Here is a 25,722-nt window from a genome sequence, read left to right on the forward strand (position 1 = left end):
GTCCATGTTCTCTACGTTCTTAGTCTTAGTGAGGACTTCAGAACCGGGCCCATGTTCTCTACGTTCTTAGTCTTAGTGGAAGGACTTCAGAACCGGGTCCATGTTCTCTACGTTCTTAGTCTCAGTGAGGACTTCAGAACCGGGTCCATGTTCTCTACGTTCTCTAAGTGTTAATCTTAGATCTTGTATTTTGCAGTTGTATGTCTGTAAAGTTGAAACAGCTGTTAAAAGCAACTCAGACTAAAATGTTCTTATCCTTAGATAGAACATTATCTGTTCTTATCCTTAGATAGAACATTAATAACCACCTACGCCTGCAAACGAGACCATTGCTAACTTAGAGTTATCTTGATAAAGTTAGACTGGATCTAACCAGATTTTTTCTTCAGATGCTCACATGGAAATGTTGCTCAGTTGCAGCAGAATGACGGTGAGGTGTGAGGCTAAGCTAAGCGTCTGCTCGGTCAGCTGTCTGTGGTCAGCAGGACGAAGATCAGCAACACCTTCAAGGCTTTTGTTTTTCAATCCATGCTGACTGATCTTTGGTATTCTGGCAGAAAACCAACGGTGTCTGGTTTAAAAGGATTTTCACCGACAACCAGCCCTAACGGTTGTAGTTTTGCACATTTCTCTTAAATCGGTCCAGATCATATACACAGCCTTGGTTTTCTGCTTTGGTTCCCACTCGTTCCTGTCTTGGTTGGGTTGCTTCTCCGCCTACAGCTTCCACATTCTTCCACCTTCTTTTTGCCTCTCCAGCCTTCAGACGTCCTTCCTCTCACGGTGACGTCTGTTGCATGTAGTATGCAGTCAGTTTAAACGTTTGCTGAACCTTCTGGCAGCAGGTTTCAGAGCTCAGAGCTGGTCGCCTCTAACTCTAACGGAGATTTCTCACAGGAGGAAGCAGCACATGAACACAGATTGTGATACTGATCTCATTTAATTCATCTGGTCACACTGCAGCAAACGGCCCTTCTATCCCCTGATACCTGGCTGAGATCTGCTCTCTGACCACTGATTGGACTTTATTGCTGGGCTTGTCCAATCAGAGGCCACCATTTTACCTGACGCAGCGACCACAGCCTGCCCACTAATCACATCAGAGCGACTGACAAATCACATTACAAGCCTGACTCACTGCAGACACGGCGTAGCCTCCGTCAGGCTGGGGGTCTGTGTCCGTCAGCTCTCAATGAGGAGGAGGAGGAGGGGGGGGGTCCCTGCAGTTACCGAAGTCTAATGGGGAAGGTTAGATATTTTAGCACCGTATTAAAATATTAACGGGAGAGCTGGATGGGTTTGGTCATTCTGACCACACTTCTCCTTTAAGGAACAGATGGACTTGCTCTGGAGGCCTTATGGGGGGGGGGGGTTGCTCTGTCAGGTAATTGCCATCCTCTCCTCAGTTCTCACCTGTACCTGATGGCAGCATTCAGCTCCTCAGCATCAATCCTCCTGGTCACCATGACCAGCCGTCTGGTGTCTGTTCCTGTAGTTTGGTTCATGTTCTCAATAAAATGAGACCGCCATCTTTTCTGTGACTTTCCATCCCACTGGTGTATTCTACACTTGCCTAAGTCGTTTAAATCACCTGCTTTTTTTTTGGTGGGGGGGGGGGGGGGGTAATTGAAAGAGTCTTTATTGTCACCCTGTGTTACCGTGGTGACATTTTCTAGGTAATGTTTCTGGAAGAGATTGATCAATAAAACTTTGAGAAAACATCAAAAGTCAAGAATTAATAAATAAAAGCAGCTGCTCTTGTGATAAACTGATGAAATTATTTAAAATATAAATGCATGAATGTCGACTATCTGGGGAATAAAGCCGGATCCTGTTAGTGGAGTTCAGCTCAGCCTTCAGCGTTGTCCTCCACCAGAAGCTCAGCCAGCCTGACCATGGATCTCCAGCTTCTGCAGCAGCGGGTGAGACTGGGGAGCATCTTCTGCAGCCGTCGCTGTGTGGGTCGGATCAGGACTGGACCGGGACCAGAACACCATGATTAGTTAAATGATCTGCAGAGACACGAGACGGACCAGAGGATATTTGGACACGTTGTGTTGTAGAATCTAAAATAAAGCACAGCAGCCTGTACGGACGACAGTAACCTGGTTAAGACGTGTTCACGCTTTCACTGAACAACTTCCACTTTGACCACAGGGCCACAGTATAAAGTATAATGTTCATATAAATAAGACAATTAGGCCAACAGTGAGGCTGAACATCTATGTTGGATATAAAGTGGAGAGAGGGAGAGATGCAGAGACATGAAGCAGAGAAAATCCAGTTAAGGTGAAGTTTAAACCAGTGGTCCTACAACATTTAGACGTGTTCCTGATCCAACACGCCTGAATCAAGCTCCACCATCCATCAGAGCTCTGATTGCTGCACATGTTCCTAACAGAGAACCTCTGCTGGTTCCTGCAGTCTCTGACAGGAGGCTGTGCCCGTATTCACAAAGAATCCTACAGAACTTAGTGACGACATTTTAGGAAAGCTCTTTAAAATAATAGAAATCATGTGAGCCCAGCGCTGTGTGGGGGAGGACTGACCTGCACAGTATTCTTCTGGGGATTCACCATCACTAAGGTCACAGTGCACTGCCTTGTGCTTCACATGTAAAGGAAATGTTGCTTTAACAATAACTGGATCCAGGCTGTGGTGTTTCTACTGACTGGTACCAGCCAGAACAGTCCTGTCGGGTCTGTTCGGTTCCGCCTCTCAGGCCTCTGGTAGCAACATTCTGCACAATGCAGCCATAATTAGAGCTGCACCAGCAGAGCTCTGTGATTGAAGGCAATCAGCTCCAAATCTCTGTGTTTGTAGATATTCCTGCGCGTACAATGCCTCCAGAGCATAATTACAGGGGTTTATATTCCTAAAGTGAGGGACAGCACCCCTCATGAAACAATCAGCCGCTCAGCAAAGAGCTGCTTTTGATTCATTTCCATAATAATGATGTGCAGCAGGGGTGGGTGGCGAGATAAGGACCATGTCACTGTTTACTCTGCTGTGTTTGAACATTTAAGCTCCAGGGGGAAAGCAGCAGCTCTGCTGGGCTGGAGCTCCGCTGTATTTCTGTCTGCAGAGCATCTAAACACGGTCTGATGGAGGAGGGGTCAGCCCCTGTAGCCCCCTGCCTCTGTTCAGCAGCAGGACATAGATGCACATACCTGCAGACACACAACACCTGGACTGAAGAGCAGCAGAAGCTGCTTCAGCGTGGGCTGCTGTCTGACAGGAGTCTTTGTTCTCTGTCGGGTTCTTGTTGTTTCTGCTGCTAACTAACAGAATGGAATGTGTTCCTCTGAGCCATAATTAAACAAAGTGCTGTAAATAAAGTGTCAGCAGGGCGTCTGTGGGTGTTTGTGCCGTCCCCATCCTGTTTGAGTTAGGAGCTCCTGCTCACAGGAGAGGTTCTGCTTCACAAGCTAAACTGACTTCTGCTCTTAGCGCTGCTTAATAATCACACATTAACTTTTCTTATAATGATAGCCATATGGGAGCAGATATTACTCTACACAGTCTACATGCTGTGCACCAGGGGATGCTTCATGTTGCAAATAGTATTAAGAACATAGTTTTTATGATTTTTCCCCCAAACTGTTTATATGTAGATGGAAATTTTAAACTGAGCAGAATTTCACCTGTTAGTGTTGTTTTTATCTGCTTTTTATTTCACTTATTCTATTGTGTTTTTGCTTGTTTTGGGTTTTTTATACATTTTTTTTACTATAAGCTTTTATAGGGTGTGTAAAGCACTTTGAGCAGCTGGCTTATATTTTAAGGTTCTGTATGAATGTCTGCAGTCGTGATGATGGGTTGGCAGGTCGGGGTCAGCCAGGTACCCCCATGGATTATGATGTTTGCAGATGATACTGTGGTCTGCAGTGGGAGTAGAGAGATGGAGGAGAGGCTGGTGGAGGTCTGTTCTGTAGGCAATGATGAAACCCAAGAATCCATATGTGAGAATGAGTCAGGAGGAACAGTGAAGCTGCAGGAGTGTGAGTACCTGGGGTCAACCATCCAGTGCAGCAGGCAGAGCACATAGAAGAGGAGGATGGTGGACAGGTGGTCTGGGTTAGAAGGAGAGCTGCAGAGACAAAGAGGACGTCTGCAGGATGGTACAGAGATGAGAAAGATAGAGGGAGCTTTTCATCATGAGGGACCAACCTGGAGAGGGTTAGTAACGTTTATATCAGAAGACAGCTCAGGTTGGACATAAAGAGACAGAGCAGGCTGAGATGATTTGGACGGGTGCAGAGAAGGGACAGACTACTAGACTGTGATGCTTCACAAAATATTCTCAAAAACAGAGCTTTAGAGTTATAGCTTTACTTTTTAAACATAAAAGAGGACACAGAAAGTTCAGCCGGAGTTTGACGAACAGCTTTACGTTCACACACTGAGGCTCTGGTTCCTCTGCGTCTCCATCTGCGTAGATCTACTGTCTGCTTCAGTCACCTTAGATCACACCTGAGGAATGTCAGTGACAGCTACCTTTTCACCAGGACAGCCTGTTTGCTCATCTCCTTTGTTTGCAGACTTTCCTTCTGATCAATTATGCAAATGGTTCTGTAGTCCCAGAGGACGTCATCGTCTGGAGGAGGTGAAGGCTCTTCTGATCTGACAGAGAGGCAGCTGTCTGCTTAATGTCAGCAGCTTTTTCTTTAGCTTACTGATGCTTCTGTCCAGAGGCATCATGGTCAGGAGGCTGATCTTCTCACCGCCTGCCCGGCTTCAGTAGTTCTGTGAACTCCACTCGACACCTGATGGCTGTAGTGGTGGACTAAAGGCAAATATACAGTTTGCCTTTAGTCCACCAGATATACAGTAGTGTTCTGTCCTCGACGTTTCCTCAGATCTACCCTGGAGAACCTAGGAGTCCTGAGGATGTCTGGTCTGAGAACACGTCCTCCTCGTCCTGCAGACCCACTCCAAGCCCTCCATAAACATCATCCAAGGTCATCCCCCCAGCTTGTCCTCCTCACACAAACAAATCAGCATTTTATGTAAAGAACTGTCAGAACTTTACTCTGACCTGTGGGTGGGATCTGCTACTGGAGCAACAGCTCTGTGGTGGTTTGGTTGAATTAGGACTGATGGACGCTTCCCTTTCAGATGCCCATCTCAGCCACCACCTACTCTCCATGATCAGCGTCACCTGCTGCCACTAATTAACAGCAAGTCCTTCCACCTGAGACTCTGTGACCTCTCCCTGCCAGGACGCCTTGTCTCGCTGCCTGCATGTTGCTTCCCCTGGTGTCTGTGCTCGGCTCTCACTAGTCAGACTGATCATGTGTTTCCTGTTACTGTGCTACAAGTGGAACGCTGTTTTTTCTTTCTCTGAGCGTCTCTGATGGTGGAGCAGAAGAGGAAACTGACGGCTTCAGAAGCTTTGGATGAAGTTATGGAGCAAAAGGACACAATTAGCCCATTTTCTCTTTATCTTATTATGATTATGCTGTGCAGAGTGGTAACTATTGATGAAACAGGCTAAATCTCATGACTGAAGGCTTTGCTGTGTGCAGGAGGAGTCCTACAAGGAAATCAACACTTGTATTTGACCAGATTCCATAATATGAAGTGAAAGACACACTTGGCACAGTTTTGGCACTTTTGTCTGATTCAGCTGATTTAGTCTAGATTTGCTGTAGTTCTAGCAAAGATGGGAATCTATAAAACCTGAGGCTTCTATACTTTCAAAACGTTTTTTTTTTTTTTTTGCAGTTTTTGTGTTGAATTACAAGGCAAAAAAACTGTATTTCTTCTGTTCAGTTGCCTATACTAGATAGATAGTGGTTCCACTGGTAAGCATTGCTTAATGCCTTACCTTCACACAGATACCAAAGGTTTGCATTTACACTTTAGCTGTGGAACTGTACTTTGTCTATTTTCAGGACAAAGTACAATTCCAGGTGGAAATTGTTTCAGCACCCCTCTGGGCTTTATTTGCTTTTCTTGTTATTTGATCAAATCATCAGGAATTCAACCTCCGTGAGATTAACAATAAAAAATCAGACATCATAATGTTCCCAGTGCTTTTAATCCTTGGTAGAAGTGTAATTAATTTTGATTGATGCTAAATAAATCTTTAGCTGAGAAATAATCAGAGCGCTCTGTGACATTGGAGATCAGTGGGAAGGTAAATTATTCTTCCTATGTCATTCATACACTTTATGAAGCTGATTTATGTACATTAACATAGTTTACTGTGGCAACAGCCACCACTCCATCTCCTGATCTGTTTCTGCTGGTTCCACATCAAAGCCATGAGGAACCTTGACAGAAAAGTCAAACTTCTTCCCTGCAACTATTTTGCTGACTGAACTTCTGGCTCCTATCTCAGATGAAACATTGGTGGCAGATGGCAGCAGGTCTTTCAGCCAGAAGGTATTTCTGGTTTCCATCAGAACCCGTGCTCAGATGGTTTGGTTTTCCAGACGCTATCAGCTGTAATCCACCTGAACTGATTCTTTGTCTGAGAGCAGAGAGCAGTTAGGAAGATGAACACTTCAGCTCAATCTGTGCACAATACTGATACAAGATTGGCTTTTACTCTGAGTGGACCTCTAGGACCAACATTATCTGCAGGCTCCAACCAATATATTCATATTCTCTTCTTTCAGCATCCAATCTTCCTGCAGTTTGAAGTCATCATCCAGCAGCAGACGGTAAACAGGATGAAAATTGTCCGACCCCTGCTGCAGACCTCCATCTGCTGCAGAGGGATCACTTGCTCCTTTCCTGCATCCTTCTTTCTCCTTGCTGACCCTGAAAACATCGGAGCGTCCCCTCATCCATCCTCTGAGGACGCCTGGGATCAAAACAGCGGCGTAGCTGAGCACATTGACTGGCAGCTGTTAGTTTTTTTGCTCTGTCCCTATCAAATATTAATAATAATAATAAGGTTTTCTTTGGAGTTTCTTTCTTGATTTGATCTGTTATTAAATTATATCGCTTTATCCCTTGTTTTATTGTTTTTGTGCTCTACTGTTCAGCACTTTGAAAGCACTTTATAAATGAAGTTTATTATTATTAGTATCATCTGGTGAAAGGTAGATGACCAAATTGAAAAAGACCCAATAATAAAGCGGTGTAGATGATGTCATAAGTTGGTATAGTGAGCAGCTTGCATGCACAGGGAGACTGTCTCCCTGATGAACAGCAGCTCTGTCCCGTCTCTGCTTCATCTGGGATGTCTGAGTGAAAGCTGCAGGCGGGTCGCTGAACCTTCAGTAGATCTGGAACCTGATAAATGACAGACCCACCTGCACCTGTTCCATCCTTCTGAAGGGTTAAATCCTTCCGCTAGGATCGCTGATGAGATTTAACGTGTGAAAACATTTAATACGCTCTTCTGTCAGAAAAGCAGGCCGGCTCCAAACACACGCATTGATCCGTCCTAAAGAAAGAGGGATACCACTGCAATATCACTTGTCTCCTGTGATGAATTCCTATCGCAGTCTCCTGAGACGTTCAGCCGCTGCAGACAAACCAACACATTTTTCACTCTCAGCGCTGCTTCCTCTCTTCTTCCTCTCTTCTTCCTTTCTCTCTTTATTTCCCTCAAATTCAGCTCAGTAGATTGTTCTCACCTTCCTGTTTTCCACCTTTGGTCCTCCAGGTGGAAAAGTGAGCCCATGCAGGACTGCTGATGCGGTCTGGAGCTGCAGGCATCGCTGCACTTATGAAGACTCGGCGCTGAAGGTGGGACCGGTGCAGCTCCTAGCTTCATGTTCTCTGATGGACACGTCAGTGTATAAACAGCATCAGTAGGTTTTATTAGGTAAGCTGATATAATTCCACATATCATCTGTTTTCTCTTTTCCACCTATTGAAGTGAATCGGTAAAAAATGACTAATGACATTTTAGATTTAGCTGAAAAGGCTTTTCCATCTGCTGGTCTTTGCTTTAGGCTAGCAGATGGTTGGACTGAGGAAAATGTTTGAATAAATCGGGTCTCTTGGTACCGATGCATTTGCCAGCCACTCCTGTTATTGGTTCGGTTGTGTTTTTGCCTCCTACTGTGGGGGTGCTGATTTGGTGATAGAAAATGAGTAACAGATCAGCAACAATCCAAACTGATCTAGTTTGCAGAGGAAGTTCAATCTTTAGGTAGCTCTTTCTGCTGAGCTCATCAGTATTTTCTCTGAACTTCAGTCTCTCATCCCCCCCCCCCTCCCCCCCCAGTGCTGAACGCTGCTGGTTCCCCTTAAATGGTAACTAAGGATGCTGAGCTGGACTTCTTTCTAAAATACAAACAAAAGTCTCTGGTTTTATTGACATTTTTCTTAGAGTCATACCATCACATAATAAAATCCTCCACCACCTGACCAGGTGAGCCACCAATGTCCTTGTTGGGAACTCCTGCCATCATGAATGTCCAGGAGACCCAATAAAGGAGGGAGCCTGAAGCCCTGAGGAGAACAAGAGGAGGAACAAAGGACCATTCGCCTGGACATGCTGGGATCTGCCCACAAGAACATCTAAAAGTCAGCCATCAACCCCCCCCAACCCCAGACAGTGGACAAACAGCAGAACTACTGGTACTGTTCAATTATAGGAGATGAATCAGAGATCAAAGCGATAAACCTGAGAGAACAATGAAGCAAAAGAGTTTAACTAAAAAATAAAGAAGTGAAAATGATGAGCAGATTGAAGCAGATGCAGCAAAGAGGGCGTACCACATGTAAAGGAAATAAAGGTGCAGAAAAAGCAAAGTGGTGTCAGTTGTTTGGTTTTCAGGCCGTATGAAGTCGGCTCTAAAAATTGGAAACAGTGGCGTTCCTTAATCTGCCATCAGCTGCACAGAGAACCTGCAGGCTGTGATGAAACTCGCCCAGATCTACATATGAACGGATGGGCCACAGCAGAGCCCTGAGCTGCACAGACCGGACGCTGCTATCTGAGCGGATGTTTCAACTCCCGACGGACGCAGCGACGGCTGCAGCAACAGTCCTTTGGAGGAAGGTTATCAGGAGGACTTCCTGCAGAGACTCGGCTCGGATTGGACCCGCTGTGGAGGAGAAACCGGGCCACACGTCAGATGCAGCAACACGTCGGAGGGCCGCGCATCTCACCATATTCTCCTGATTACTCAGTCCCCAGTCTTATCTGCAAACTGCCACATGGCTGCAGGCCAGCTGGCCTGGCCTCCTTTCCACCTCCTCTCTCTCGTCTCTCATCCTCTGTTTACTTCAGGAGTTTCTTTCCCACCTCTCTGTGTCGAGCGTCTGGAAGAGGAACTCCTTCCTCATCAGCAGCCTGAAGAGCCGGTCGCTCCTCAGCACCAGGCCTCGTTTCCTGGACGTCAGTCTGAGATGTGTCGGCTGTCTGTGAGCTGAGTCCAGCAGCTGTCTCCTGTTTCTGGCTCACAGGGACTCGTCCACACGACTTTACCTCCACATCTTCTACTGATAGTGACTCCTTCAATGCTTCGCTTCTTCTGTTGAGAATCAGCATCTGTGCTGAATGTGAGGGAAAGCTGAAAGCTCAGGTCTGAGGAGAGCAGAAGAGCTTCAACCGAACCTGAACCCTTCCTCCAGTTCGTCTCCTGCTCTTTTCACTTTCATTTGGTTATTTCCTCCTCCTCTGAGACAGCGCCGTGTCCTGATCCGGTACTATCCCCAGTTATGATGACACTGCAAAGTCTGGTACCTGAAACTAATTACAAGGCGAGGACTGGTTATGCGCTGACAGCGTCCTCCCCTGGGCTGCTCCGCTCAGCCGCGGTGACCAGAGTCTGCAGGGAGGCTCCATGGAGGAGAAAACGTTCCTGATGACCTTCCAGATTTACTTCAGGACTCTGAGGCTGAGTTAGCAGGAGCAGATGGAGAAGAAGACCTGAAGCTCTCCTCCTAAAGCTGCTCACCTTCCTGCAGGAAGTGCAGTCAGAAGAAAGTTCACCCCTTCCATTTTTAGAAGAACCTAAAATCTTTTGTCAAGTTTTGTGCTCTGGAGGTCAGACTAAAAACTACTAATAATAATCATCTTTACTGTCACCAGGCCACCACTCACCAGCTATTTCCCACCCTGCTGAAGAGCAGATTGCTTACCTGTTAAAGGCACAGAAGTGGGGTGTACTTTCTTTTTAGCAGGGCTGAACGTGACTTCCTGCTGCTCTGATCTGATCTGCAGTCCAGCCACATGTGGAAACGATCTTCTGATTGCATTAATAGAAGAAAAGGATGATTGCAATAAATCCTGGAACAAATCACCAGCAGCTTGTTACAGAAATACTAATGAAGGCAATAAAAATAAAGCCGCTACATTGTTGAAGTGCATCTGGAATCTGATTTCATTAGGAGCTGCTGATGTGATTAATTAATGTCTGGCAGCTAATCACGTCTTAAAGGGGAAGCTCCAAAAGTGCTCCCCAACACACCATGTGCTGTAGTGCTTGTACAGAGACACATTAACGCCTCTCACTCCGAGGCATTTGCTAGATTTCCTCAGGGAATAAGATCATGATGCTGCGACACATGTGGGACCCAAAACAGCTGCTGGCTCCTCCAGAACTCGCTCTGGGTCCCCGAGGGAGTCGGAGGGTTACTCTGGCCCTCTCAGAACCAGGAGGGGGGGGGGCTGCAGAGGAACTGAACCTGAACATAGTGAAGACACGGCTGCTGATTGTTCATTCTGCTCACTGACTCCCTGCTATCCTTCCTCCGTGTCTGCTTTCAGGAATCCTGAGCAAAAGCTCAAGAAAACTTCCTACGAAGCAGAAGATGCTGCAGAGCGAAGCAGCCAGATGTTTTGCCAACAACTGGACATATGTTGGCAAACATGAAGAGAAAAGGAGCATGACCTGAGCTCTGAAAAGGTAGAAAAAGTGACAGAAAAGACAGCTGAAGAACATCTGACATGTTTCTGTTTCATTTCTGCAGCCCCAGCTGGAGAAGCATGTCCTCTCAGGTGCTCTCTGGACATCACCTTCCAGCTCAGAGAGACTCTGATGCTAGAAAAGTGATGCTGAACCTTTGTTAGCTCTGTTTTAGTCCATGTCATCATGGTTCTGATCCATAATGCCAAATCAGAGCTGCACACTGCAGCATAAGACCAGGAGCAGGTTCTGCTGGGAGCACGTCTGCTCCGTCTGAAAGGTGAAGGAACTCCACCTGAGGACTCCTTCCTTCAGAGCCGTTTGAGTCCAGCGGCTGCAGCACCTTTGGAAAATAACCAAAGATTTCATAGAAACAAGATCTACATCTTCAGCAGAAGCTTCCCTGAAGACCCTCAGCTTGACCAACAAGGGTTTGATGTGAAGTCAGGACCTTTTGATGCTCCCCACTTTCTTTTGGGCTGAGGCTAACGTATGAATCAGGTTTCAGTTGGGGCTATGGCTATGTTCTGGTAATGGTTGATGATCACAGATCATAACCTTTCCTGTCTGACTATGAAATGCATGATGTCACTGAAGTCCATGGATTGTTTTATGGTTACCGTTCACTACTCTACCGGCTGGTTCAAGTTCCAGAGGCAGATGAAGATTTAGACTGAACTTTATTTATCCCTTGGGATTACTCCTTCAGGGAAATTCTGCTTCCAGTAGCTAACATAGAGTACAAAGGGCAGAGTTAAAGCAAGATGTCATTAAGGATAAAATACAACAGGCAATATAATATAAAGAGAGTGTATATAGTACAATAGAGCATAAGAAAAGTTACAATGTCCTGGAATATGTTTCCTTTCCATATAAAATATCTGCACAGTAAAGAGCGCTTGGATTATTGCACTTGCACTGCAGAGACTATAACGTTCACACTGAGCCTGGTTCTGGTTCTGCTGGAGGTTCTTCTCCTTGTTAAAGTGGAGTTTACCTCTCCACTGTCGCTTCATGCATGCTCAGTATGAGGGATTGCTGCAAAGCCATTGATCCACTGCCAGCAACTGGTTATAGACATGGAGGGGATGGATCCCTCCAGGCTGTTGGTTCCTGCGTCATTTAGAGACTCTGAAGTCATTCAGAAAGCAGCTGAAGACTTTGTAGTATTTACCAGGGCACGTCTGGTAAAGGTGATGTATAAACAGACGTTCTCCACTAAAAGCAGAACTGACAGAACCCCACAGACCAAAAGGACCCATGAAGGGGAGATTTACACACGCTGTCTTTCCTTTAGAAATGTCTTTATTCTGCAATCTCATTTTAGGAGTAAAAAGCAAGAAGATGAACAAACTAAAGCTGGAGCAGACGTGTTCTGAGAGAGCAGAGTTCTCACCTGTCCTCTCACTGAGAACCTGCTTGGTATTCTGATCCCTGTGTCAGCAATGATGTTTGTGGGCTTCACTGTCTTTGTGGACACACTCTAGAGATCGGTAGTTTTGATGCACTGACGCAAAGCCCTGAAACAACATTTGCTGTTCTAATACATCTTGTTTCCTGACAGACTGAGACGGAACCGCAGCAGCAGAGGAGAAAACTGCAGACATGTCTCTGCTCCCTGAACAGCGATGGATCGATGCCGTCCCTGAAGACAGAAAAAAGCATTTCTCTTACAATTCATCTTAGCTCCATTTGTGAATTATAAAGAGAATGAATTATTTGCGTTCTGCTGCCTGAAATCCAAACCTCCCATTTGTCAGCTGTGGATTTAAACAGAACCTGTCATCTGCTGAAGGAAATGAGCTGAAAGCTTGTTGGTGAGTTCAGGACTAAACTGAGTTTCTGCAGCTGAGCAGAGAAATTATGGAAAAGTTTTAGTGAATCAAAGGGAGGACTAGAAGTTCAGCTTGAGAAGCAGGAATGAAAGCAGGGAGCTGGTGATGGATCAGCTTCAGAAGCCAGACTGGCTGGAGGAAAGCCCCTAAAGGCCTCCATCAGGATTTAGTGGCGTGGAGCAGCCGTCATGATGTCAGCAGTGAAGCTCCAGCTCTGAGCTCACCTCACCTCCTGTGAGGACAGACATTTTAGAACAAGCTGCTCTCCATCTGACTCTCTGGAACACCAGGTGTGCGCGTTTCAGGTCGTCGCTCTCTGATTGGTCGACCCTCGCATGCCCTCGGCCCCACGCTTTCACTGATTGGCTCACCCTGACGCCAGTCACCGCCCCAGACCCCGCCCCCGAGCAGACAAGTATCGCTGCGCTGGCCGCTCCGTCATCCAGACGGTGGCTGCGCAGCGCACTCTGAGACGGTGCGTCTCTGCAGCGGAGCGTCGACAGGCGGACAGAAATGAGCAGAACCCCGCAGACTGGGCCCCGCAAACATGGATCTCTGTAGTATTGTCAATGTGCTGCTGTGGATTTTATTCCTGCGCCGGGTCCAAGTCTGCCGAGGAGAAGAAGGTAGGTCCGCGCTCCGCGGCGCGCAGCTCGGAGCGGAGTTTGGCTCCGGTCCGGTGCTGCTGCTGCTTTTACTGCTTGATAAATCTGAAGGTTCCGACCAACATGGGCTCGGTTCTGCTTCTGCTCTGTGTAGAACTAAATTCACGGGATTGGATGGTGAAGTTGAAAGGTTCGGTTCAGAGGAACAGAAAGTGTTGCTGGGAGCTGCTCAGAGATGGGACTTTGCTCAGGTGCGTCTCTGAGGTCCGCGCGCTGAGCGGTTCTGTCAGCGGGACAGATCCGGTCTTTGTCTCCCAGCAGAACCGCTCTGATGCAGGCAGCAGATTTCCGGCAGAGGCAGGCTGAGGACTAACTAGCCCTGGTCTGCTGAGAGGGACCTGCAGGGTCACAGATTCCTGGAGCTCAGAAGCAGCTGCAGGATGTGCATCATTCGGCCCTGAGGAAGAGGAGGATGCTGGGCTCAGGGTAGCTGAGTGGATTTTCCACACTCACACCTTCCAGTCTTTGGTCCTGATGCTGCTGCAGCTCAGACTCAGCGTTGGCTCCTGGTGCTGCTGCTCTCATGCTGCTCAGTGTTTGCAGACACAATGAACACAGTTCTACTCCACAATCCTGGACGCAGCTCATGGACTCGCTGCCAGATTGATTCCGCTCCCTGGGATGCCAGGCAGTCGGATTTGGATGCTAGCTTTTGTTTAATTGATGTTGTGACAGCGATTAATTGCTGTGAAAGCAAAGTGCTTCTGTTGGCAGCGGCTCCTTTCCTGTTTCAGACCCCCCCATTATAGCCACATTAACGGAGGCCGTCTTGGAGGGTTCTGTTGTCTGCGAGCAGCTCCACAGTCAGCAGGACTTTGTGCTGGAAGGAGGCTCCGTTAATAAAATAAGTCATGGTGTTTATTTGGCTGCTTAATCAGCCGCTCCACAAACCCTCTCCTCTCCATGTTCTCCTCCTCCTTTCCTTTGTTCCTCCTCTCCTCTCCTCTCCCCTTCTCCTTCCTCCTCCACCTGCCTCAGAGCTGACTTAGCACACAGCACCGGTCCAGGCGGGGGGGCTCAGGTCTCTCTCCTCGTTCCCCACACCTCAGCGCTAACACACCTTGACATCTCATTGGGATCTAATTTACTCCCCCGTTACTCCCCTCCCCCCCCCCCCCGCCCCCCCATCGCATCCCTCCCCGCTGCAGCAGGCCGAGCGACGGTCGGGTCACAGAACCTGTTGGCCTTCCTGGATGCTCAGGATGTTCTGAGCTTGAAGAGGAACTCTGCAGGTTTTCTCGTTTTATCCAAACACAACAAGCACAGAAAGGCCAGTTATGGAGAAAAGGGTCTGAAGGAACTTTGTCGTGGATTTTCACGCAGATCCAGAGAAATGACCTGAAGCATTTCAGCATCCTGCTTTAAAACTGATGCAGCAGCTGATCTGTCCTCATATCGCAGGACTCTGGACTGAAATGGGAGCAGGTTTGCAGTTTTTCAGCTGCGGCTTGGATTTTGTCTCATTGTTTGTCAGCTCAGGTTAAATTCTCTTTCCCCTGACTCAGATCCTTCTGGTTTAGTCTCTGTTTACTCTGACGTGAAGTCAGAAGATGTTTCCAGAGGGTTTTGCTCCCTGCTGCTCCCACATTTACTGAATATAAAGCTGTTAGGAACATTAGCAGCAGGGAGAACGCAGAACCATCAAGACGATCTGGTTTAACTACAGAAATCAGCCGTCTGGCTCCGATGTCGCCTGAAATGAGGAAAATGTGCAGAAGCCAAAGCAGTTCCACTGTGAGGCTCTGAGGAGGATTCATCTGTGGAACAGAAGAACATGTATGTGTGGCTCAGCGGGTAGAGGAGTCACCTTGTAGGTTTGATTCCAGCTTGCCCTGTTATTTGTTGATGTGCCCCTGGGCAAAGCACTTACTTTGCTCAGCCTATAGCTGTAGGTGTGCGGCTGTAAAGCGCTTTGAATGGATTCATAAATTCAGTTAATTCATGTAAAATCAAATGAAAGCAGAAAACTGTGTTTATTGGCGTTTAGTCTGAGGTAATTCTGCTAAAGGACTCGTACCCGGCGCTCTCTGTGAGCTCATCGTCGTAAAACTCTGACGGTACCCAGAGCTTGGCTGTGTGACGGAAGGTCTGACGGATGAAGGTCTTTATAGGTTCAGGCTGCAGAGGAGTCGTCTGTCAGGGTTCCTGCTCTCCCTGCAAAGAACAGAAGGTTTCATGCTATCCAGCTAAGATCTGTACAGAATAAAATAGATCCATTCTCTGAGAAATACAAGTCCAAAGTAAAAGGACCACTTTAAAGGTGGAGGTGGTTCTCAGGTGTTCACCTGTGCGGCTACATGGATCAGAGGAGAGCAGATGCTGCTGAGGTTAAACACCAGGAGCCTCAGATCTTATTCTGACTGGGAATACTCTCCTAATGCTACAGGGAAATGAACTGCTGGTGTTGTAGATGCTGACGGAGTCTCTTCTGCCTCTCCGACTTACAGCGGACCCCGAGAAGCCTCAGACTTCTCCAGCTGCTTTCTCTGGATCTTTATGGTGGTAAAAAGACCGTAAATGTCTGCTGGACTCTAATGAGAAATTAGTTCTTCATTTTAAAATCAGCTTTCAAGTCTTGAGGATTAATCTGGAAATGTGAGGAAAATGAAATAAAACCAGATTGATAAAAACAATGAAAGTCCAGCATTCAGCTTTTAGATTCAGACTCTAAGGTGTGATTGGCTGCAGGACAACAATCAGACATCAGTGACGGCAGAAGAGGAGTTTTGCAGAAATCTCCATATTTATGACTCTGTACGGTATCATTTTCTGCCTTCTTTGTTGGACTGTGAATGTTTCTGTGGTGAAACGTTTATTCTGACTTCTGAGGATCTGAACCTGGATGAAGATCTTTGAAGAATCTGCTGCTCAGAGGTTTCCAGAAGAAAAGCATGGGATGTTTGAAATGTTAAAACGGCAGGAAAACAGAATCTTAACGGACTCAGTGGAAGTACAGACACCCTGAGCCGTCTGGTTCTCCTTCATTAGGAACTTCAAGAGTTCTACCATCGTTCTCAGACTGTTGGGATCGTTGCCTGAACTCGGGTTATGAAGGTCGCTTCTTTAACCTGTCTGTAGGCTTTGTGGAGCCTTGGTTCACATTTCCAGAGTTTGTTCTTCAGATGAAACAGAATCTGATGGGGAATGAGAGACGAAGGCGTCAGAGAAGCAGTGAAACCTGATTTAAACTGTCCAGGGACGTTTCTCCCTCAGTTACACATGTTTTAGTAGCTGCTTGACTGCCTGTCTGCTGTCTGGGATTTCCTGGACCGATGCCGACCTCGCCTCTGGTGCTTCTGCCCGTGTTGGATCACATGTTTCTGACCTCAGACGGCAGCCGTCAGAGTGATGTGTGGACGGCCACAGCGCCGCAGCAGCGTCCTCCTGCCAAGGCCGCCGGGACACGAGTCATTTTCAGCAGCGATAAGAGGAGGATGAAGGCAGCCGAAGGTCAAAGGAAGCGCAGTGAAGGAATGAAGGGACTGAGGAGACACCCAGGAACAACAGGCAGGACCGGTTTGTGTCTCAGCGGCTGCCCACACGTTCCATCAGTCACTGCAGGTTTAACAGCGCAATAAACGCTCTGGAATACATTATATACTGACTGCTGGTTCAAAACCTCATGTCTAGCATGCCACTGATTTATTTAGCCTGATGGGCAGAGTCAGCTGACAGGGCCACCCAACGCAGCGGGCCTATCAGCATGGAACCATCAGGGGAGCAACAGAGGATCATCGTTTAGATTCAGCAATGTCTGGATGACAGGAGCTTCTAACATCAGCAGCCGACCTGGACGTGACTACGGTGAGGAGGGAACCGGGATGTTTCTTCTGCGGTAGGTTTGGTCCAGTCAGCGGTGACGTCAGCTCAAGACCGCTGAAACCTTTTAATCTGTCCAGGTGAGACCATCTCACCTGCACCCAAGGGTCCGATGCTGTCCTGAGAGGAGGTTATGTGTGTTCACCTGAGGACGGAAAGGTGGGGGCTGGCCAGGTGTTTCAGCCATGAGAGGAAGCCATTTGGTCCAAACCTCCTGATCCAGTCCTTTAACCGACCTGCACCAACTGGGCAGGCGGAGGACAACAGAATCCAGCGTTTATCAGTCCTGTCCTGCAGAGGAGTAGAACCTGAAAGTCTCATCAGAAAGATCCAGAGGGAGGAGCTGAGAAGGTCCTTCTTCAGCCGCCTCGTCACCACGGAGCTTCACGCCAGCCAGGAAGGGATGCTTCAGTTCTCTGTTGCTCAGACGTTGCTCTCTGATCATGTTGCATGTTAGAATCTGTGAAAGACTTCAGCTGCATGATAAACCTGCAGGTCTGGATTAAAGCGACTGCCTTCTGACACATGAACCTCAGCTGTCTCATGATTAGATTATATCCTGCAGAGACGATCATCCCCAGAACAGAACCGCTCCAAACTGCAAGAGTCAGGTCTGCAGAGAGGATCACCAGGCTGACCTTCCTCCGTCCAGAACCAGAACAGGTCCAGGACCAGGAGAAGGTCCGCTAACATCCTGGACACGACCCGGTCAGACTTTCACCTCCAGGTGGCGCTGCAGAGCGCTGTTTGCTGAGACCAGCCACAGAGACAGGTTCTGCCCCAGGCTGGTTCTGATGGACCCTGAACAGTCAGAGGAACCAGGTCCAGACCAGGCTGATTGGTACCGACCCGACCAGGTCTGCATATAAACATATTAACAAAAAGGTTTCATATAATATTTACATGTAAAATGTCTTGATTGATAGCAAAGTGGAAATTCCTTGTTTTTTGACTTTAACCTGAGAATTAAAGATTCTGATTCTGATCTGAGCTTCAGAGAAACTAAAAGAATTTCACTTTAACCACTCTAGCCTTGTTGACCACACGTATAAATTCATACTGTAATCCTAAGCATGAATACGGCTAATTTACAGTTAGTTTTCAGAGCTTTCAGGATTCTTTAACTAAATGAAGACATCAGTCTTCCATAAACTCGTCACACCTGAAAAGCTTTTAGTGTTTCTGCAGGAATTACGCTTCGCTTTGAGCGAATCTACGGGGTCTGAAGCTGTTGGCCTAGAAGGTCCCTCTGAGCTCCATGAAGGTCCCTCTGAGGTGCATGAAGGTCCCTCTGAGGTGCATGAAGGTCCCTCTGAGGTCCATGAAGGTCCCTCTGAGGTCCATGAAGGTCCCTCTGAGGTCCATAAAGTCCCTCTGAGGTCCATGAAGGTCCCTCTGAGGTCCATAAAGTCCCTCTGAGGTCCATGAAGGTCCCTCTGAGGTCCATGAAGGTCCCTCTGAGGTCCATGAAGGTCCCTCTGAGGTGCATCCTGTCAGAGAAAGGCACACGTAGTTCTGGATGTTTGACTCTGAGCCACAGCGGATTTCTCATGGAAATCTTTACCTTTCTTTATGCAGTGTCAACAGGCCTGTAGGTTTTAAGGTGGATTTGGTTTGTTCGTATGAACCAGACATCAGGAGTCATCGTCTGATGTTGCATATTCAGTGCTTTCATCCCTGAACCTCACACAAACATCTCCAGGGGTCCTGAAAAGGTTCTGCAAAGGTTATATGCAGAAAGTTTGAATAAGGAGGAAGAAATGAGAAATTAAACGGTGAAACTTTTCTATGCGTCTGATAAAAACTCGTCTTCCTTCCATTCCCTGATGTTTGTGAGGAGGATTCTTGTCAGTCTTCTCCATCCTGAGGTTTCTGCTTTAGCTGAGCGGTTTGTTTCTGGTGGAGCTGCAGCTTTGATTTTGGCAGGATGCTGCGCTCAGGGGGTTCTGCTGTAAACAGGAAGTGCATTAATGGAACGCCTAATGAAACAGCTTTTCCTCTGTGAAACAATCAGACTCATTTATCCCTGAATGGTGGAAAAGCTTCTTTAGGACAGATTTACTGACACTTGATGATTTGATCTGCAGGCTGAACAAGTCTCATCCAAGCGTTTGGCTTCCCTGACCTTTTCTTCTAGTTAATGTCTTACTTCAACCCAGATCTTTATTTTCAGCTTTAGCCTCAGGGTGACCTTTCATGGACTCGATTCTCTCAGTTCCTGTGAGTCGGGGAGAATCTCAGAGGTTCCGTGGAGAACAATGTGAGCAGAGGAAGAGAACCCTGAGGTTAAAATGTGTCACTCCTCTATCAGCTGCTGCTTATAGACCTTCAGCCTCAACCAAGGACCGCTCCAGTCGACCCATTATTGTCCAGGAGGCGACTGAGGTCCTGGAAAGTGTGCAGAACCAACCCGTTTGGGCCAGCCGTCGTCTAAAGACCCGCAGGCTGTGGGCTTCTTTAGGACCTTCGCTGAAGGGCTGATCAGACTGAGGAGTTTGTCTTTAATAGGCAGCCAGTGGAAAGCAGCTGAACCCAACTGGGCCCTGATTGCAGAACTCGGAGCCAGCTTCAGTTTTGTCTCCTTGGTTTTCTGACTGCTGGCTGAATTCTCGCCGTATTTGTGCGTTAACGAGAATCCTTCTTGTACCGCTCCGGTTTCCCCCGTTTGTCTCCGAACCAAAGACGGTTCGGGCCTAGAGGTTCTGAGCCCACAGCAGAACCGCCGCCTGCATGGCAGCGCAGGAGGACGCAGCTGCTGCTTCACATCTGATTGGTCAGAATCCACCAACAGCAAGAAAAGCCTCGACTAGCTCACCTGTTGTGGTTTCTCACAGCAGCGGCTGCTTAGATTTTAATTTGATGCCATGATTGGCTAAAACGACCTTTGGTAGGCGGGCCCTAGGTGTCACTTCGCCCAATCAGCTGAGAGAAGTCTGCTGCTGGTCCCTGGTTTCCCTGAACGGATTCAAATGGAGCAAACCAGACTGATGATGGACAGAATCAGCGCAGCACATCATCAGTCTGGCTGGTTAGTGAAGAATTAGCATCCAGCCTGAAAGTGACACCATGACTGGACTGCTTGGTATTTCTCATGTCGGCAACAATGTAATCAATGTAGAAATCTGTGAAGCTGAGATTTAAATGGCCGGTCCTGGTCAAAGATAACACCGAGGTTCTTCACTTTATTACTGGAGCTAATTTAAAAAAAGAAAAGCAGGAATGTTTCCTGCTGGTTTTTCTCACTGTGGCTCTGACTGTAGAGGGAAAATGTTCCAGCTAAACTCAGTCCCTGTGTGACAGAATTATCTTGGCTTGTACCTTGTAAGCTGTGACTGTGAAAGCCTGCAGCTTCCAGCCGTAATGTCCTGCTTGTTTTGCCTGAAGGTGATGTCCACCTGAGTGACAGACACGGTTCAAGCCGCTGTGCCGGTCCTGTAGCTGCATGCTGTCCTTGTGACGCCTCGCCTCTGTGGCGCTAATGATCATCGTGTTGGAGCCGTGTCCATCTGCGGCTCGTAAAGCAGGGAAGCCCATTAATCTTTCTGAGAGGCGTTTGACCTTTCAAACTCATTAACCACAGCAGCCGGTGTGCAGACAGCTACCAACATTTACACAAACACTGACTTTCCCTCATGCACCATTAGCACATGCACAACGCTTAAGCACTGCTTCATGCACATGCTCACATGCAGAGGTGTGCATGCTCCGATGTGTGTCCACCTGCCAATATCGCCTTCAGACTCGGCACTTCAGCCTTCATCTGTCACGTCTGCTGTCCTTCGCATCCTCAAACCTTCTCTCTGTGTGGGTCTGGGCACTGACCTGGAAAATTGCCTGACCTTTTAAAATGCAGCTTCCCGGCAGATGAATAAATACATAAATCCAGAGGCAGGGCTGCTTTTATGACGCCTCCTACACCTTCGCGCTCTGGAGAGGGAATCGGGGAGTCTCTGAAGCGATAGCTCCCTGCAGAGAGGCTTCCTGGTAATGAAATGATGATACTGATGAAGGTCAGTGGTGTAGATGGCAGAGGGTGTAATGACCTGATGAAGTGGCTGAGGCAGGTTAACACACTGACACCAAGCAGCCTCTCAGCTTATCTGAGCGGAGGATGTGATGTGAGGAGGAAGGTTAACGCAGCAGCAGGAGACCCGGCCAGCTCAGATTAGCAGCGCTGTAGGAGAGGCTGTTATGGGCTAAGTGCTGGAGACGGAGAGGGAAGCATCCTGTCTGCTGGCTGTGCTGCAAGAGAAGAGGAGGAAATGGGGAAATCTGGAGAGGAAGCAGAACATGAAAAACAATAAATCATTAAAGTTGTAGCAAACCTCATCATTCAGTGGAGAAGCCATTGTGATTAGTGTGGACAGCAGGTGGCGCTGTAGGCTACTTGGCGAATGTGGCAGGATGTCATCAGAGGTCATCCCAGGCGTCGGCTGCTCTGGCTGCAGCTGTAGCACTTAAAGCTCATTGTTTCCTGGTTTGGTTTTATGCTCACTCTGAATGCTGAGTGACTATTGGGGGGTTGCAAAGTTTTTCCTTCAACTTAACTTTCCATTACTCTCCCAGAATGCAGCTTTATCTGAGCAGCCATCTTCTGTTTCTCTCGATCTTTCTCTTCTTTATCCATCTGTCCACCTTCTGTCTTCATAATGGATTTTTATACCTGGTTATATTTTAAAGATACCCTCATCTCTTCCTTTCTACTTTTTGATTCGGCTGATGCACGGCTAGTAGACGCTCAGCCATCCTCAAATGCAGACATGTTTAGCAAAGCAGGTAGAAATCCATAGACTCCCGCTCTTTGGCCTTTACTGGTGCCAGGAGGTACTGAAGAACTTGGACCAGGTGAGTCTCTGCAGAGTAGAGTGAGCTTTGACCCCACATGGCCTCCCCGCCTGTGAGCTGCGCTGACTCCCCGCGGACGTTACCTTCATGGTCGAGCATACCTGTTGCCTTTTTGTGACAAATCCCTTCCAGACATTCTGCCAGTGGGATGAATGCTTAGCATGTTGGCTTAGCTGGTTGAGTGCCTGGAGCCTTTCTCTCCTGTCAGCGCGGCACAGAGGCGCTGTGACGCCGCAGGTGCTCACATGTTGCAACGGCCTTGGAGCAGCTCAGCGTATTACCCTGGTGTCACATAGAAAACAGCTGGATGTGAAGTTTTCTCCCCGCCGAGCCGTTTATAGGGTGACGCCACGTACACGGTAGTAAAACTGAGCTCTGCACGTACCTGTCCATGGATTCATGTCCAGAAATGGCTCAGGATGCAATCTGGCACTATTTAGAAAGGCACATTTTAATAAAATGAACTGTGAATAATTAATAATTTACTACGTGCCCTGACTTTCTTGGGGGGGCAGGCAGTCTTGTTGGCGGGCAAAAGTCAGCTTCCATCAGATCCTCCAGGTTGGTGAGAAAGTTTCCTCTCTAAGGAAACCCAGCAGGTTGCATCAAGTCTCTCCAAGCAGCATTCACTCCTCCTGAAAGAGCGTAGAGCCACAGTGGACAGTCGTCTGCATTGTTGATGGCTTTGCAGCAATCCCTCATACTGAGCATGCATGAAGCGACAGTGGAGAGGAAAACTCCCCTTTAACAGGGAGGAGAACCTCCAGCAGAACCAGAACCAGGCTCAGTGTGAACGCTCATCTGCCTCCACCCACTGGGGCTTAGAGAAGACAGAGCAGAGACACAGAAAGCACAGAAGCTCACATTGACCCAGGAGTACTTTCTATGCTAGATGGTAATAGAGGATGATCTGCCTCCCCTGATGATTTCACAGCTAACAGAACGCCAGACCAGGTGTACCTTCTATGAGGAGAAAAAATAACAGAACATAAGGTTTAAAAAAACAACCTATGTTTTTTTAACTTAAAAAACTTAACAAAACAATAATTAAAATTAAGACCCATCTGATCAAAGCATGTAAATATTTCACAGTAAATTAATTGTGATCACATGAATGATCTTAGACATTTAAACATGATCTTAAAGGTGTTTAAAAAGTCAGAGTCCAGCTTGAGTTCAGAGCTCAGGGAGGTCCACAGCTTGGAGGCATGGACAGAAGAAGCTGAGCTCCTCATTGCTGTAGAATCCTGGCTCTGACCCGATGCTTCCCCTGTCCTCCTCATTTCTCACATATCGTTTCTTATTTCTGAGGGTCTAAGCTGTAGTTTATTATGATGAATCCTGATTGCCTGATTGGGGCGTTCCAGACTAGCTGGTCGTGTTCACTGGTTTGACCAAAGGGCCCTCGACAGCAGGTTGATTTAAAACGGTGATGACAAGCACCTGGAGCAGAGACGTTACCTGGTGGCAGCGTGCCGGCAATGTGACGATCTGTCATGTTGCTGCATGCAGACCCGATCTGAGCGAGTGACACCAGGGTGGCCTGGGTGGAAAGGTGGGATCAGAGGAGAATACATGGTGCAAGCAGAGCATGAATGAATGCATGTTGGTTCTCCGGTGCTGGTTCTGGTTTTGGTCCATTTGAATTCTATTGTCTGACTCGTTGTACATGCAGAGATTTATTTCTGTGCACGTGACTGTGTGTTTATGTGCATATCTCTATGCCCCTGGTGGTGATTGCAATCAGAATGTCATGGTTGGAGGAGGGCAGGGTAGAACGAGCTCCTGTTGTTTCTCTGTTATAATTGCTGCTTTCCTCTTTGCAAGTCAATTAGTCTGCCAGCCAATCAGTGAGCCCGGGAAGCTGCAGCCCGGACAACCAGCCAGGTAATCTGGCAGCTCAACTGTTGCTCCGATAATCAGGTTATCCTGCTGTCATTCAGTGTGTCAGCCGGCCAATCAGGGAGCAGGGATTCTGATTAATCAGGCATTTGGGGAGAGCAGTCAGAGGCTGTCAATCACCAAAGCAACATGAATACCTCTCCCTCAGGACTCCATCCAAGCAACTTTCTGTCTGAAGTTTAATTCTCACATCTGGACCGACGAGGGGAACCGCTGCCGCTCTGTTCCTCTGCACCGTTCCCTCCGTTTGCTCAGGACATTAACTCTTTCCCTTTGACCTGGAGGGTCAGAGAAGCTCTCACCTGGATTTAAACCTCACAGTTCTCCGTTTAGACCCAGCGGGTTCTTAAGAACCGTACCGGGTTTCCATCACATGTCTTCCTGATGCTGGTGAACGGTGCTGCCAAGTCCATCCCAGGTTCTGATTCTGCACATGTATGTTTCAGATCCAGGCCATTAAAGCATGGAGCTCCTCAGATCCAGTGTGACTGCTGGTGATGTTCTAGATCTGGTTCTAAATAGGGTGAGAACGGGTCAGTGAGACGAGACGCTGAGCAGTCATACAGCTACTATGCTCAACAAGCTGTCCCATCATTTTTACAGGCTGTAAAACATTTTATAAAAGCCGCAGACAGATTATAATGTGCTCTCCTCACACTCTAATTAGCTTTGCATAAAAGCATTAAATTTTTTATTGGCAGGCGTCAGATAGACGCTTTAACGCTTCAACTAGTCCGACTCTTTACCGCTTTAACTAGTCCGACGCTTTAACGCTTTAACTAGTCCGACTCTTTACCGCTTTAACTAGTCCGACGCTTTAACTAGTCCGACTCTTTACCGCTTTAACTAGTCCGACGCTTTAACTAGTCCGACTCTTTACCGCTTTAACTAGTCCGACTCTTTACCGCTTTAACTAGTCCGACGCTTTAACTAGTCCGACTCTTTACCGCTTTAACTAGTCCGACACTTTAACTAGTCCGACGCTTTAACTAGTCCGACTCTTTACTGCTTTAACTAGTCCGACACTTAAACTAGTCCGACGCTTTAACTAGTCCGACGCTTTAAGTAGTCCGACACTTTAACTAGTCCGACTCTTTAACTAGTCCGACTCTTTACCGCTTTAACTAGTCCGACACTTTACTGCTTTAACTAGTCTGACGCTTTAACTAGTCCGACTCTTTACCGCTTTAACTAGTCTGACGCTTTACCGCTTTAACTAGTCCGACGCTTTACCGCTTTAACTAGTCCGACTCTTTACCGCTTTAACTAGTCCGACGCTTTAACTAGTCCGACTCTTTACCGCTTTAACTAGTCTGACGCTTTAACTAGTCCGACTCTTTATCGCTTTAACTAGTCCGACGCTTTAACTAGTCTGACTCTTTACTGCTTTAACTAGTCCGACGCTTTAACTAGTCCGACTCTTTACCGCTTTAACTAGTCCGACGCTTCAACTAGTCCGACACTTTAACTAGTCCGACGCTTTAACTAGTCCGACTCTTTACCGCTTTAACTAGTCTGACGCTTTAACTAGTCCGACTCTTTACCGCTTTAACTAGTCTGACGCTTTAACTAGTCCGACTCTTTACCGCTTTAACTAGTCCGACGCTTTAACTAGTCCGACTCTTTACCGCTTTAACTAGTCCGACTCTTTAACTAGTCCGACACTTTAACTAGTCCGATGCTTTAACTAGTCCGACTCTTTACCGCTTTAACTAGTCCGACGCTTTAACTAGTCCGACTCTTTACCGCTTTAACTAGTCTGACGCTTTAACTAGTCCGACGCTTTAACTAGTCCGACTCTTTACCGCTTTAACTAGTCCGACTCTTTAACTA

General features: G+C 47.4%; 1 protein-coding gene across 1 annotated transcript in view; it reads left to right on the forward strand.

The window, feature by feature from the left end:
* Positions 1–13,084: 13,084 nt before the first annotated feature.
* Positions 13,085–25,722, forward strand: part of LOC105917378 (ephrin type-A receptor 7) — a gene marked incomplete in the record, with an annotated part of 134,397 nt that continues 121,759 nt past the window's right edge. The window contains 1 exon segment of the mRNA XM_036128769.1: positions 13,085–13,284. Within this exon segment, the coding sequence (XP_035984662.1) occupies positions 13,206–13,284 (79 nt within the window).

The sequence above is a fragment of the Fundulus heteroclitus genome, unplaced genomic scaffold (assembly GCF_011125445.2).
Source record: "Fundulus heteroclitus isolate FHET01 unplaced genomic scaffold, MU-UCD_Fhet_4.1 scaffold_118, whole genome shotgun sequence".
Lineage (NCBI taxonomy): Eukaryota > Metazoa > Chordata > Actinopteri > Cyprinodontiformes > Fundulidae > Fundulus > Fundulus heteroclitus.